The sequence below is a fragment of the Lissotriton helveticus genome, chromosome 6, assembly GCF_964261635.1.
Source record: "Lissotriton helveticus chromosome 6, aLisHel1.1, whole genome shotgun sequence".
NCBI classification, from domain to species: domain Eukaryota; kingdom Metazoa; phylum Chordata; class Amphibia; order Caudata; family Salamandridae; genus Lissotriton; species Lissotriton helveticus.
In genome coordinates this window covers 1,413,085,164-1,413,101,505 of record NC_136067.1, presented here as the reverse complement: position 1 = coordinate 1,413,101,505, position 16,342 = coordinate 1,413,085,164, and the positions used below count along the sequence as shown (strand labels likewise).

Genomic DNA, 16,342 nt, shown 5'->3' with positions numbered 1-16,342 from the left:
GCAAAATCGCCGTTTTCCCGCCAACTTCATTCCCCTCTCCCTGACTGGGACACGCCCACTTCGAGGCCACGCCCCCCCTTCTAAGTTATAAAAGACGCGCTGACTACTAGTGCTTTAGATAACTTTTGAACCCTCCTGAGGCACAGCCGGGAGTAGCAAGGAAAACTGAGCATAACTTTGTTTTAAAAACTGTAAAATTTCACTTTGTTTTTTAAATTACTCACCTTCCCTGTCACACAACTACAGTGTGCAGGCACCCCTTCCTGCTGAAAAACGAGCACTGGTAAGGGCAAAATCGCCGTTTTCCCGCCAACTTAATTCCCCTCTCCCTGACTGGGACACGCCCACTTCGAGGCCACGCCCCCCTTCAAAGTTATAAAAGACGCGCTGACTACTAGTGCTTAGATAACTTTTGAACCCTCCTGAGGCACAGCCGGGAGTAGCAAGGAAAACTGAGCATAACTTTGTTTTAAAAACTGTAAAATTTCACTTTGTTTTTTAAATCACTCACCTTCCCTGTCACACAACTACAGTGTGAAGGCACCCCTTCCTGCTGAAAAACGAGCACTGGTAAGGGCAAAATCGCCGTTTTCCCGCCAACTTCATTCCCCTCTCCCTGACTGGGACACGCCCACTTCGAGGCCACGCCCCCCCCTTCAAAGTTATAAAAGACGCGCTGACTACTAGTGCTTAGATAACTTTTGAACCCTCCTGAAGCACAGCCGGGAGTAGCAAGGAAAACTGAGCATAACTTTGTTTTAAAAACTGTAAAATTTCACTTTGGTTTTTAAATCACTCACCTTCCCTGTCACACAACTACAGTGTGCAGGCACCCCTTCCTGCTGAAAAACGAGCACTGGTAAGGGCAAAATCGCCGTTTTCCCGCCAACTTCATTCCCCTCTCCCTGACTGGGACACGCCCACTTCAAGGCCACGCCCCCCCTTCAAAGCTATAAAAGACGCGCTGACTACTAGTGCTTTAGATAACTTTTGAACCCTTCTGAGGCACAGCCGGGAGTAGCAAGGAAAACTGAGCATAACTTTGTTTTAAAAACTGTAAAATTTCACTGTTTTTTAAATCACTCACCTTCCCTGTCACACAACTACAGTGTGCAGGCACCCCTTCCTGCTGAAAAACGAGCACTGGTAAGGGCAAAATCGCCGTTTCCCGCCAACTTCATTCCCCTCTCCCTGACTGGGACACGCCCACTTCGAGGCCACGCCCCCCCCCCTTCAAAGTTATAAAAGACGCGCTGACTACTAGTGCTTTAGATAACTTTTGAACCCTCCTGAGGCACAGCCGGGAGTAGCAAGGAAAACTGAGCATAACTTTGTTTTAAAAACTGTAAAATTTCACTTTGTTTTTTAAATCACTCACCTTCCCTGTCACACAACTACAGTGTGAAGGCACCCCTTCCTGCTGAAAAACTAGCACTGGTAAGGGCAAAATCGCCGTTTTCCCGCCAACTTCATTCCCCTCTCCCTGACTGGGACACGCCCACTTCGAGGCCACGCCCCTCCCCTCAAAGGTATAAAAGACATGCTGACTACTAGTGCTTTAGATAACTTTTGAACCCTCCTGAGGCACAGCCGGGAGTAGCAAGGAAAACTGAGCATAACTTTGTTTTAAAAACTGTAAAATTTCACTTTGTTTTTTAAATCACTCACCTTCCCTGTCACACAACTACAGTGTGCAGGCACCCCTTCCTGCTGAAAAACGAGCACTGGTAAGGGCAAAATCGCCGTTTTCCCGCCAACTTCATTCCCCTCTCCCTGACTGGGACACGCCCACTTCGAGGCCACGCCCCCCCTTCAAAGTTATAAAAGACGCGCTGACTACTAGTGCTTAGATAACTTTTGAACCCTCCTGAGGCACAGCCGGGAGTAGCAAGGAAAACTGAGCATAACTTTGTTTTAAAAACTGTAAAATGTCACTTTGTTTTTTAAATCACTAACCTTCCCTGTCACACAACTACAGTGTGCAGGCACCCCTTCCTGCTGAAAAACGAGCACTGGTAAGGGCAAAATCGCCGTTTTCCCGCCAACTTCATTCCCCTCTCCCTGACTGGGACACGCCCACTTCGAGGCCACGCCCCCCCTTCAAAGTTATAAAAGACGCGCTGACTACTAGTGCTTTAGATAACTTTTGAACCCTCCTGAGGCACAGCCAGGAGTAGCAAGGAAAACTGAGCATAACTTTGTTTTAAAAACTGTAAAATTTCACTTTGTTTTTTAAATCACTCACCTTCCCAGTCACACAACTACAGTGTGCAGGCACCCCTTCCTGCTGAAAAACGAGCACTGGTAAGGGCAAAATCGCAGTTTTCCCGCCAACTTCATTCCCCTCTCCCTGACTGGGACACGCCCACTTCGAGGCCACGCCCCCCCTTCAAAGTTATAAAAGACGCGCTGACTACTAGTGCTTTAGATAACTTTTGAACCCTCCCGAGGCACAGCCGGGAGTAGCAAGGAAAACTGAGCATAACTTTGTTTTAAAAACTGTAAAATTTCACTTTGTTTTTTAAATCACTCACCTTCCCTGTCACACAACTACAGTGTGCAGGCACCCCTTCCTGCTGAAAAACGAGCACTGGTAAGGGCAAAATCGCCGTTTTCCCGCCAACTTCATTCCCCTCTCCCTGACTGGGACACGCCCACTTCGAGGCCACGCCCCCTCCCCTTCAAAGTTATAAAAGACGCGCTGACTACTAGTGCTTTAGATAACTTTTGAACCCTCCTGAGGCACAGCCGGGAGTAGCAAGGAAAACTGAGCATAACTTTGTTTTAAAAACTGTAAAATTTCACTTTGTTTTTTAACTCACTCACCTTCCCTGTCACACAACTACAGTGTGCAGGCACCCCTTCCTGCTGAAAAACGAGCACTGGTAAGGGCAAAATCGCAGTTTTCCCGCCAACTTCATTCCCCTCTCCCTGACTGGGACACGCCCACTTCGAGGCCATGCCCCTTGCATTGTTCCCTCCCTACAAATATGTGCATGTTCCGGAAGCGCAGCGGACGAGCGCAGCGGGCGCGACGATTGCGTGCCGAAGGCGCGCATAAGGCAAGCTCGTCTGTGCTCGTCCGTGCCGAGACCGGGCCAAGGGCCAGAACCCCTGATCAATCCCCGCGACTGGCTCCCCACATCTACCCCAAATCCACATTGATGGCATTATGCACGCCTAACACCGACTGCGCTCAATACAATCCACACCTATGGTCAGATACCACAAAATTTACATGTCCTCACTGCAATGTTAAGTTACAGATAACTAATGAAAAAATCAAAACGCATGCTGTCACTGCATCTATGTCTACCGACATCACCGCTGCACTAAATAATGCACGATCCCTTGTCAAGCACCGGCAAGAAATACACGATCTTATTGTCAATAACAACCTTGATTGTCTTTTTCTCACGGAGACATGGACGGATGGAGCATCCGATCCTGACATGGCAGTTGCGACCCCCCCAGCCTATAACGCCTATCGCCTAGATAGAGTGGGGCAGCGCGGAGGAGGACAAGCCATCATCGCCCGCAACCACATAACGGTCAGAATATCTCACATCCACTCCACCTCCTGCGAAGCCCTTCTTTTCGATCTTAAACTCACCCCAACGTTTCATTTTAAAGGCATCCTCCTATACCGACCACCAGGCCCTCGCACCAACTTTCTAGCAAATCTGGGTGCAATACTAGAAGCTCCATCGCTGGAAGACTCATTTACATTATTGGGCGACTTGAACTTCCATCTTGAGAATACATCTGACAAAGACACCTGTTCCTTGATATCAGACATGCACACCATGAGTCTTCGGCAACTGGTAACCACCCCCACCCATATAGCCGGTCACACGTTAGATGGCATCTTTACTAATATGCAAGGCGTTAATATAATAGATACCTTACCAATGCCATGGACCGACCACTTCGCCATTTTAATAAAAATATCAGTCACATTAAATAGACTCAGATCCCACTCTGTACTGAAACCACAAACCATCAAAGTTTGGAAGGACATCGATCACGCTGAGCTAACGACCTTACTTGAAAAAACCCATCCTGATTCAACATTTGATCCAAACTTGGCCACCCGACAATTTCAGGAGTGGATAGGTACCGCCACCCACTCCTTAGCCCCAACTAAAAAACTCTCTAGAAATGGAGCAACGCCATCAGCCCCATGGTTTACAGAGGAGCTCCGTATTAAGAGGCAATTCTGTAGAAACAGGGAGAGACACTGGCGCAGATCCTACAGCGCTGAAAGCAAGACCACTTATAAGGAAGCACTCTGACAATACAAAGCCCTTATTGTCGAGACAAAAAAATCCTATTTCACTGAACAAATCAATTCTGCTAAAAACTCAAGTAAAAAACTTTTTGAGATAACTAAGGTCTTAACGGGAAACGCACCGGACCTGAATCCTCCACAATCCCAAGTCTTTTGTGATTCTCTTGCTGATTTCTATTTCACAAAGGTGAATGATATATATCAAGCATTCTCCACAAAAACAGTAATCAGCTCCCCCACATCTAACAACGGGATCAATAATATCGAACTATCTCAGTTCTCAGACCTTGGAGAAACACAAATCAAGGAAATAACGGCCACAATCAAATCGGGCTCAGCATTAGATCCCTGTCCTCTAAAAGTCATTCGTCCGATCGTGGACTATCTCTCCTCTGACATTGTATCAATCTGCAACACAATGTTCAGAACTGGGATATACCCAGACTCCCTTAAAAACACCTTGGTCAAACCCTTACTTAGGAAAGCTAATCTGGACAAGGACCAACCAAAAAACTACCGCCCCATAGCCAGTCTTCCCTTTTTAGCCAAGGTAGTGGAAAAGGCTATGAACTTACAACTCTCAGAGTTCATAGAAAAACATCAACGATTGGACAACACTCAATTTGGTTTCCGCAAGTTCCATGGAACCGAAACTGCCTTAATAAAAGCTACAGAGGACATAAGAGTGATACGGGACCAAGGAGGTACAGCAATACTCGTATTGCTCGATCTGTCGGCAGCCTTCGACATGGTCGACCACAAGATCCTGGTCGACCGTGCCGAAAACCTGGGCCTCCGCCACATGGCTAGAAATCTGCTTTCCTCCTTCCTGGCCGGTAGATCACAGGTGGTCACACTGGGGCCCTTCCAATCGCACAAGCTGTCACTACCGTGTGGGGTTCCTCAAGGCTCATCCCTCAGTCCGACACTATTCAATATCTACGTGTCTGACCTGGCCTCTGTCATCAAGGCCTATGGGATGAGCCTTACCTCATACACGGATGACACCCAGCTTGTGTTGGCCATCAACGGGAATGGAGACACGGTAGCTGAAAACTTCCAAGAGGGCATGCGGGCGATCGGTGAGTGGATGTCCTCTAACTGCCTAAAGTTAAATGCTGAAAAAACGGAGGTCGTCATATTTGGACATCTCTCCCCCGGATGGTCAAACACCTGGTGGCCCCCTACGCACGGAACACCACCTACACCAGCCATCACCGTCAGAAATCTGGGGGTGATTTTTGACGATAAATTAAATTTCATGGCCCACTCAAATAAAATAGCAGCAACAGCCCATCATAAACTCAGGCTGATCAAGAAAATCATTCCGTTTCTACCAACCTCAGCAGGTAAGACGCTGGTAAGCGCCCTCGTGTTGTCATCTCTTGACTACTGTAACGGCTTATTCATCAATGCCCAAGCAAGAGTGACCAACAAAATGCAGACCATCCAGAATGCTGCAGCCCGTCTCCTGTCTTGAATCCCAAAGTTCTCACCAATCTCCGAGACCATAAGGGACCTGCATTGGCTCAAGATTCGAAACAGGATCAAGTTTAAAGCGCTGTGCATACTCTATAAAGCATTGCACAACTGTGGCCCACATTTCCTGAAATCCCAACTCAGATACCAATCCTCCACAAGATCGCTCCGATCTAACAACCTTAAAATCCTACAAATACCACAAACAAAAACAGTTAACTGGGGCGATAGACACTTCCTTGTAGCAGCCCCCAGATTATGGAATTCCCTGCCAGCTTCCATCAAAGACAGCCCATCCCTGATGCATTTCCGCAGAAAGATAAAGACCTGGCTGTTTGATCAAGAATAGTTACCGGCCTAACCTCGGGAATACATTCAAAGTTTCTAGCGCCGAGACGCCTACGGGCAATTGTACGCGCTGTATAAATCTCAAAAATAAATAAATAAATAAATAAAATGGCTGTAAGTACGAAAGTGAAAACAGGACGAGATTGGGGCCACAGTCCGGCGCAATGTATATTTATCAGGCAATGCGAGCAATATCGCAAACGATACAGAGGAGGCACAAATGATATGCGAGACGATGCGAGCAATGCACAAAGACTACACAGAGCAGTGGAGCGCTGCGATGCAAAGAGACACAGATGACTTTGATTAATGCACAAACAGTAAACAGAGCAGAGGAGCGCAGCGAAGCTAAAGAGGCACAGATGACTTCCAGTCAATGCGAGCAATGCACAAATAGCAGACAGAGCAGTACAGCGCTACGATACCCAAAGGCCAGGGAGCTTGGGGCGCGACCGCCTCTGAGCGAGTCAGGATGGTCACAGCGCTTCCCCGGATGGCACACAGCTCAACTATCAGTGGGAGGGAGGGGCAGCTGGGAGGCGGGAGCGGGGTGGAGGGACGGGCTACGAGGCGCAACAACAAAATGGCTGTAAGTACGAAAGTGAAAACAGGACGAGATTGGGGCCACAGTCCGGCGCAATGTATATTTATCAGGCAATGCGAGCAATATCGCAAACGATACAGAGGAGGCACAAATGATATGCGAGACGATGCGAGCAATGTACAAAGACTACACAGAGCAGTGGAGCGCTGCGATGCAAAGAGGCACAGATTACTTTGATTAATGCACAAACAGTACTCTACTGTACAACATAACACTTCACTGTATTACAGTTTATTACACTATCTCCTACACGACTCCACTGAACTACACTCTACTCTAATTCACTGTGCGATACTTTAACCCACTCTATGCTGGTCCACTGTACAACACCCTATTGTACTCTATACAACTACACTCTAGAAGACTCTATTACACTCTGTGCCACTACATAACATTTTACTCTACTCTATACTCATCCACTCTACACCATTGTACTACATAGTGTGACACACTAGCATATGCCGCTCCACTATGACACAGCACTCTACAACACTCTCCTACACTGTACAACACTGTACCACTGTCCACTGTGTGACACTCCACTCTACAACACTTGACTGTATGATACTCTCTGCCACTCTAATGCACAGCACTCCACGACACTGAACTATACACCACTTTACTGAACTGTACTCCTCTTTGTGCCTCTAAATTGTACAACATTCTTCACCACTCTATGCCACTGTACAACACTATTGTTGTATTCATTGTTTATTAACATGACATGTACCTTGCATGCGCTTTGTGTTCTTTGTTGTGCATTCTTTGGATAGCGTTTGGGGATTGGAGAGGAAGCCAGTACCCGGTGCAGAGTGGTTGTTAAGCTGTTCCTGTCTTATGAATAAATCTACTTTCATAACCCACATGTATTGTAATGTGATTCTTAAATCACATTTTTGGCGACAAAGGGGATTTACAGGACAGGACAGCGTTCACTCATCGTATTCAAGGTATTTTTTTTTTTTTTTTATGTTTTGTGCGTGAATGCACCAGCGGCGGATTTACATTGGACATGCTTCTGATTGCACCAGCGGCTGGCTGTGTGTTTAAAAAACCATTCGATCTAGTTTTGTATACGAATTGGATTCATTTTTTTTTTCTTCTTAATACGTGTTTCTGTTTGGAAGCATTGTGCCTTGATTGCAACTGCGGCTGAAAGTAGAAATATACTGTGTGTTGAACGCACCTGCATCAGTATTTATCGTTTACTATTTTGATGATTCCCTGATTGCTACGATCATCTTTTCAAGTTGTTTACTTCTGAAACATACAGCTAGGCTACCTGTGTTAGTTAACTGTCTCTCTCTCGAATCCTCACGCCGTTGGATTCGATTTTTTGTCATCGTTTCAGCATTGCTGTAGTCGTCATTGCGCAAAGCATTGTGGATGCTGGTAAGAATTCTGAGAAGTACAACGTCAGACGCACGTAATGGCGGCCATTTTTTAAGTCTTTCGAGGAACTGTTATTGAGTGTCACCGAGACAACGAGAGTTTACTAGACTTCGTAATTTTATTTATGAGCCGATTACAGTGATTCACACACTTTAGATCGGGTAAGCATTTCAGGATTTATTGTTGCAAGCCACATATATATTTATTTTTTTACAAGCTACGGCGTCTGGGTATGATTACAGTGACATTACAGCATTTAGGTGTGATAACAGTGTTTCACACTATATAAACTTTTGTAGTAGCTATTTAATTTGGGCAGATTGTATTGATAATTCGCGCATCTTTAATACCACTGTATGTAAATTTTTCTTCACAAATTTAAAGTGTTTTTGATTAGAGTATTTATTTTATACGTCATCACATATTTATTGTATTTATTCAAGGTCATCAGTGAATATCAATATGTCTAACATTGTGGCTCCACCACATTTTTTACCTGTGGCTGGGAAACCTAAAATGGAGTGGGATTTGTGGTATCCTATGTTTTTAGCATATGTAGAAGTTTTAGAAGAAGATGGCTGTTCTGCAAAAAGGAAACTGGATTTACTACGACATTGTTTAGGTGGTCAAGGTATCAAAGAATTCAGTAATTTACCTCCAATTGAAGGATCTGAGGATACAGATGTTTTTGAGGTTGCTGTCAAACAACTAAGCACAAGATTTGGGAAGAAAATAAATACAGTGATGGAGAGGTTTACATTTTATTCACGAGCGCAAAAGGAAGACGAATCTATTGAAAATTACGTATCTGCGCTACGTGCTCTTGCTGGGTCGTGTGCTTTTGATACCATTAACTATGAACAAGTACTTAGAGACCAAAGTATGATGAAGACAGAAAGCAAGAAAATACAAGAGAGACTATGGATTGGCACAGTCTTCTTTAAGCGCAGTAGTTAATATTGCTAAGGGCATTGAGCAATCAGAGAAGTTTGTTAGTGAGATTAGAGGTCAATCTCAAAATTTGTCTGTCAAAATTCAGGAGTCAGTATCTGAATCTGAAGTATCACATGTTAAGAGTCAATCTTTTAAAAAAAAATGTTGGTTCCTGGTAAGAAGGAATTTGTGGCCAAAGATAATAGATTTGGTAGTAAACGAAATTTTATAATTTGCTACAGGTGTGGTAGTTTTGATTGCGTTGGAAATTTCATAAGTTGTCCAGCGTTGAACAAAATTTGTGTGAAATGTAAGAGAACAGGACATTTTGGAAAAATGTGCAGATCCCCCCCAAAAAGTGAATTATCTTACCTCTGAGGAAGAAAATATATCTGAACAGTTTAGTGAATTTAATTGTATCTCATGTGTTTGTAGTGACAACGGTAAAGGTTTTCCGTCATGTGGTATATTTATTGACGGGAAAGAGGTAAAATTGATGGTGGATTCCTGTGCATGGTATTCCATAATTGGGAAGGATGTTTTTAAGAAATTGTGGGCTACCAAAGAATTACTACCTCCGAATAGTAGGCCTGGGGGTTATTCGGGACACAAAATTGACTTAGAAGGGTTTATGTGGGCGGATTTGGATTTTCAAGGGAGAAGAACTAGAGGCAACGTGTATATAGCGACCAAAGGGGTATCTATACTTGGGTGGCCTCACCAAAAAGAGATGGGCATGAAACACGACCTTAATGCGTCTCCTTCAGTGTATATTGTTTCTTCAAATAATGAAGAATTTGTGTCTAGCATTAAAAAAATGTATCCTAGGGTATTTGATGAGGAACTGGGAAAGTTGTAAGCATAAAATCATACTTAAGGACACTGCAGTACCTGTGAGACAGAGTACGTAATGTGCCACTAGCTTACCGTGATAAATTGAATGGAATGTTAGAAGGATTAGTCACAAGCAAGGTTATTGAACCTATAGAATCATCACCCTGGGTTTCTCCGGTGGTCCTTTCACTTAAAAGTAATGGGGATCTTCGGTTGTGTTTCGATCTCCGCATTTTGAATAAGAACATTTGGACAGATAGACATCCTTTACCTAAAATACACAAATTAATTTCTACTCTTTCTGGGGCATGTGTTTTTTCAACATTAGACTTGGCTAGTGCTTATCACCAAGTTATGTTGCATGATGATTCAAAGTGCTTAACTGCATTTATAACACCTGAGGGCATGTATCAGTTCGTAAGAACGCAATTTGGTTTGGCAAGTGCTGCATCCGTTTTTCAAAGGATTATGAAGAATGTGATAGAGGGTTGTTCGGGGGCAATTGCCTTCCAGGATGATATCTTAATTTTTGGTAAGGACTGGGTGGAACATGATAAGAATTTAGATGCGGTTTTAAATAATATACAGAAGAAGGGTATGACTCTTAAATATTCTAAATGCAAATTTAGGCAAAACAAAGTTGAATACTTAGGACATGAAATATCCAGTGAGGGTATCAAACCAAAATTCAATCATGTGCTAGCATTGCTCCAGGTAACAAAGAGCAATTGTATTAATTTCTTGGCCTAACTGAATACTATAGTAAGTTTGTTCAAAACTATGCTTCAAAAGTGTTTGACCTTAGATTGTTGTTAAAAAAAAATTCAAAATTTGAATGGGGAAAAAATCAACAGTTAGCTTTTGAGGTATTAGAGAAAGAAATCAGTTCTGCACCATTTGTAAAACCGTTTATTGTTGGTAAAGAATGTATTGTGGCTGTGGATGCTAGTGGGTCAGGTCTAGGCGCTGTGTTAATGCAGAAGAATGATGGAAGTGAACATATTGTATCATATGCATCTAGGGCACTACGGGGTGCAGAATATAGTTATTCCACTATTGAAAGGGAATTATTAGCTTGTACTTGGGCTGCTCAACATTTTCGATAATTTTTGTGGGGCACAAAATTTCAGTTGAGAACGGATCATAAACCGTTGATTAACATGCTAGCTGCAGGTGGTGGTAAAACATTGACAGCTCGCTTGGCAGCTAAATTGCAAGAATTTCAATGTAGTGTTGAATACATTCCTGGCCGTTTGAATGTGCATGCGGATTGCATGTCTCGTTTAACTTTGCGCTATGCCTCGGATTCTGACAATGTTGTGGAAGAATGTGTTGATGTAGCTTATACCATGGAGGATATTAATTATGGTGTATTTGCAGATTCTGATATTATTTCGGAAAAAGAGTGGAAAAAACCATGGTTGAAGATGATGTGTTGTCTGAAGTTGCTGAATATGCACTTGAAGGTTGGCCAGAAGAGAGGAAATTGAAAGGAGAGTTAGGTTTGTTTTTTTAAATTAAGGATGAACTTTTGTGTTTGCAAGATATAATTACCAGAGGTGATAAAATTGTCCCTCCACTTGGAATTAGAGAGAAGTTGATGGTTATTGCCCATGAAGGACATATGGGTATGTCCAGCACCAAGAGGCGTTTGAGGGAATTTTATTGGTGGCCCAGTATTGATAGCATGGTGGACAGATGGGTTAGAGCACAGCTTTCCAAACTTTTGATGTTCGTGACACACTTTATAGACATGCATCATTTCGCGACACGGTAAAGCAGGGTAGCGAGCGAGCCCGAACCACCTAAAGACATTTTGAGAAAAAAATGGGCAAATGGTGCATTTTCAAGCACATTTTAGAAAGCAGGAAGGTTAATAAAGCAATTGTGAATCTGTTCTTACAAACACGGTGACTGGCAAAACTGGGTTTTAATCAGTTTTTCACTTATTTTCTTTCGCCTCTTGTTTTGGTATCTTTTATCTCCTGATTTATTTCTTGCTTTATTTATTTCATTTCCAGGGTGAGTTTGAGAATGCCCACAAATGTACGAGCTTTGGGCGTTCCCAAATTTAAAAGGCTAACCATGTCTTGAGTTTTAGGCTGGAAATGCATGTTTATGGTACCTTTGTGATTTGAACCCCCCTAATCAATAAATCTGTCAAATGCATCTTCTTTCAAGTTTTTCTAGTAGTAACTGGAATGGGAGTTAAGGGTTGGCTTTGTACAGGCAGATTAGGATACAAGGACAAGGTGAAGGTAGGACCGTACCTTATTGCTCAACACTGCAGCCACATACTTGTATATTTCCACTGGCCCTAACCTTTGTATGTTTTTTTTAAAATTAACAATCTATTCATGAAAGTTTTACACAACCTCAAAATTATTATCTGCACCTTGAGGACAGCATCATAAACAATAGCTCCCATAAAGCAAGGCTGTATTTTCTTTAATTCTACACCCTTAACTTAAAATCTTAAATCTTGTTCTCTTCATTTTGCTGTAAGCAGCCAAAGGGCATAGTGCAGTATTTCACTAACGATTTTCAGTAAACTTTTGCTAGCTAAAGCTGTGCTAGCAGGCTCACACTCACTCACAGGGCCAATGAACTTATTAGTACCTATCCTCGATTAATCTGTGATCAAATCTCTGTGTATTCATTGCAGATGTTGCCCCATGTAACCCAAATATACTCTCTGCAGACGCTTTTGTCAGATACACAATCATCTCTTGGTAGCATCATCCTTCAGATGAAGGCTCCTTCAGATGAAGGCTTGCTGAGTCAAATACAGAATGTCATCCTTTTTTGTCACTATTCCGGAAATTGTACATATTGTGTAAATCATTTAGTCATTTTTGACTGCGATAGTTTCTGCATTCTAATCTGAGCTTCTCATTGAAGTAAATTGTGTGATCTTGGGAAATCCTTCGGGCCCATTTATAATGTTTTCTCACATGTAAGTTGCGGTTATGTGCACAAAAACTAACCTGCGGGAAGAAATGCTTCTGATTCACAGAATCAGGATGAGTGGACATTTCCACCCACAGACTGGATTTACTTCAGCAGTCGATCTGTTAGTTTCGCATACTGTCAGTTGTAGTATGCAATTGCACCGCCAAGAGGAAGAACGAGCCACATGCTCAGCTGATGCGTGAGCTGGTAATTAAACTGCGGCTGCACTTCTTTCTGTTAGCCTTCGCTCACAGTGCACACCTTGAGGAAACGAAGAAAACAAAGAGTCTGGTTTTTCTGCTACTTTCCTCGGGAGAAAGTGTCTCTCATACTCGTTGAAATGTCACTCATCGTAACCCTGAAATTATCGTCACACATGGCAATCTGAAACCTTGGCAGCTGAGCATCATTAGGCGACACACCCACACATGGCAGGCGACACAGTACTGTGTCCCGACACACAGTTTGGAAAGATCTGGGTAAGAGAGTGTGGTCCTTGTTCAAAGAGTGACAAGTCGGTTAAACCTTTATCTGTTGACATAACTCCTATTGAGTATTCCAAGGGGCCGTGGAGGAAATTAGGGATTGATATTGTTGGTCCTTTGTGTCTTTTTTCTTCTAGAGAGGTTTTTGCCTTGGTTTTACTTGATTATTTTTCTAAATGGCCAGAAGTGAAGCTGGTTGCCAAAATTACTTCTACTCAGGTCATAGAATTTCTTGATAATATTTTTTCTCGTGAAGGGTTACCTGCTGAACTCATTTCTGACAATGGTACGCAATTTATCAGTAAGGAAATGGAATTGTTTTTGGAGAAATATGGCATTGTACATAAAAGAGTCTCTAATTATAATCCCCAGGCAAATGGTCAGGTGGAGCGATTTAATAGAGTTATAAAAGAATCTATTCAGTTAGCTGTCAAGAGCAATATTCACTGGCGGAAAGCTCTACGTGCCACTTTACTTACATACCGCACATCTCCTAACTCAGTTACTGGATGCTCTCCTTTCGAGATGTTAAGAGGTAGGAAACCTGGATCTAAACTCATGCCTTGGTGGTTAAAGAATAGCAATTTGTATGATTCTAGTATGGATTTTTCACAAGTTAGGGAACGCGTTAAAAAATATCAAGAGAAAATGGGCAAGGATGAGAATAAACATCAGTCGTTAAATCGGAAAATTCAAGTAGGTGATTTGGTACGTGTGAAGATTGGAGGGTCAATTAATAAAATATGGTCCAAATGGTCTGATACTACGGAAGTTATTGAGGTATTTAGTAAAGATGTGAGAGTAGAAGGCGGGAAAATCTGGAATCTTAGACGAGTATCTATGTACAGAGCTAAACATGTAGAGGAGGGAAAAAAAACACAGAAACCTTTGAGGAATGTTGAGGATTTTCAGAATTTTATGGATAATTTTTATGATTTTGAGTCCACTTCGAATGTGCCTAATAATATCAACATTGGACCAAACCCAATTCCAGTTGTAGGGCAAAGTGTAGTTCCTTTAGAGAGTACTCAAATTGTTCATAAACAAGTAATTGAATCTCAAGTTGTTGATCAACAAGTAATTGAACCTAGAAGAGGATGTCGCATCAGAAATGTTCCTGTTAAAATGAAAGATTTTGTTAGATTTTGATTGTCATTATTGTATTTGTTGCAATGTTATGTATATCATTTTTTTCAGGGTTTTTTTTCAAAAGGGGGGAGGTGTGTTGTATTCATTATTTATTAATATGACATGTACCTTGCATGCGCTTTGTGTTCTTTGTTGTGCATTCTTTGGATAGCGTTCTGTGAAGTGCGGTTGGGGATTGGAGAGGAAGCCAGTACCCGGTGCAGAGTGGTTGTTAAGCTGTTTCTGTCTTATGAATAAATCTACTTTCATAACCCACATGTATTGTAATGTGATACTTACATCAACTATACTTCACAACATTCCACGACACTCAACTCCACAACATTGCAGTCGATGCCTTTCCACTGTACGACACTCAACTGTACTATACGACACACCACACCACTCCACTCCACAACACACCACGCCACTTTGACACTTTACTCTACTACACACAATTTCTCCTAACTATAACATCTTTAACCTTTGTTTTTTCATTGCATATCTGTGTGTGTGTATATATATATATATATATATATATATATAAATATTTAAGGTGCGTAGATGTGGGATTAAACATGGTGAATCTGTGCTTACCTTCTTGGTATTTTGAACAATGTTTTTTGTCGATATTTTGACAAGCAACCTAAACCAGGCCATTGTCTAATCAGAGCACCTTTCATCTTGGCCTTGTTTCTTGAGCCACTGTTACTTTTGTTGTTTATTGTAATCACTCTGGTAAACTCAAGCCCGAGTGGAGGCTCAGTCATCCAGGTGAAGCAAAGGATCACCCACACTACTACGTTTTATAATGTATATAAATATTCCTATTAAAACATTCCCTTTCAGAATTCCTAATCGCTCTGAATGATATGCATGCAGGGCTTTGGCCAACGGAGTGCATATGTCAATGATTTTACATTCTAGTACAGACATCATCTTTGGATCAGGTTATGAAAATAAATGGATTCGTAAAACTGTATATGCGCACAGATCCGATTCAGGCGGGAGACTGCCAATTTTGTAGGCCATAAAACACTTTATGTTAGCAGTCTCCTGTCTGAAATTGTTTCTGCTTCAATACACGTTTGTGGGGAAAATATAGCCCTCTATTTTCTTCAAAACCTTCCTATGTCTCATTTCAAACTGTTGGCATGTATGTAAAACACATAGTAAGTAAGAAAAGTATCACCATCTGTAAGCAAGAGGAATAATTTGTATCTCTGTTTTTTAGGGACTATATAGGCGGTGGCGCATGTACCAGCAAGGCAGAGATTAAAGGCAAGACTGTAATTATAACTGGTGCAAATACTGGTATTGGTAAAGAAACCGCCTTGGAGTTAGCTAAACGAGGTAAATGTATGTGTTATTTGTGTTTGTCTCAATCAGAAGCCACAAGTTTATGGAAATTATCATTCTTAATAATCAAGGATACAAACACAAAGCTCCTGCGTGATGACGTCTTAAAATTCTGTCTGTGTGTAGCATTTGCAAATTCTATCTGTGTTATAATTACAAAGCCAACTGTGGGACTTATTGCAAGATATGTAAGATACAACCTCAACAAGTTTAAAAGAAAATACAGTTGTAAGTTGAAAAATGACCTAAAGCAGTAGTTCTTAACCTTTCGACTTCTGTAGACCCCCTCTTAATCATTACTGGAATCTAGAGACCCCACTGAATCATTATTGGAATCCATGGGCCCTCACTAAGTCATTATTCGAGTCAAGGGACCCCCACTTGGTATTGGAATGTGGGACCCCAGCCTAACCAATTGTGATGATTTGAGCCACAAAACAGTGTACAAAAATACATAAAGAAACATTCATCAACCAATTACAAAAAATATTAAATATTTTATTGATTTTAAAAAATAAATGTAAAAATAATCAAAAT

The 16,342-nt window shown here is 42.1% G+C and overlaps 1 protein-coding gene across 2 annotated transcripts in view; it reads left to right on the top strand.

The window, feature by feature from the left end:
- Nucleotides 1–16,342, top strand: part of RDH13 (retinol dehydrogenase 13) — a 124,774-nt gene that overhangs the window by 13,595 nt on the left and 94,837 nt on the right. For both annotated transcript variants that reach the window (XM_078649206.1, XM_078649205.1), the window contains exon 2: nt 15,681–15,799. Coding sequence is in view for 1 of the 2 variants with exons in the window: in XM_078649205.1 (XP_078505331.1) it covers nt 15,681–15,799 (119 nt within the window). In the remaining variant the exon portion in view is untranslated. The remainder of the gene's footprint in view (nt 1–15,680; nt 15,800–16,342) is intronic.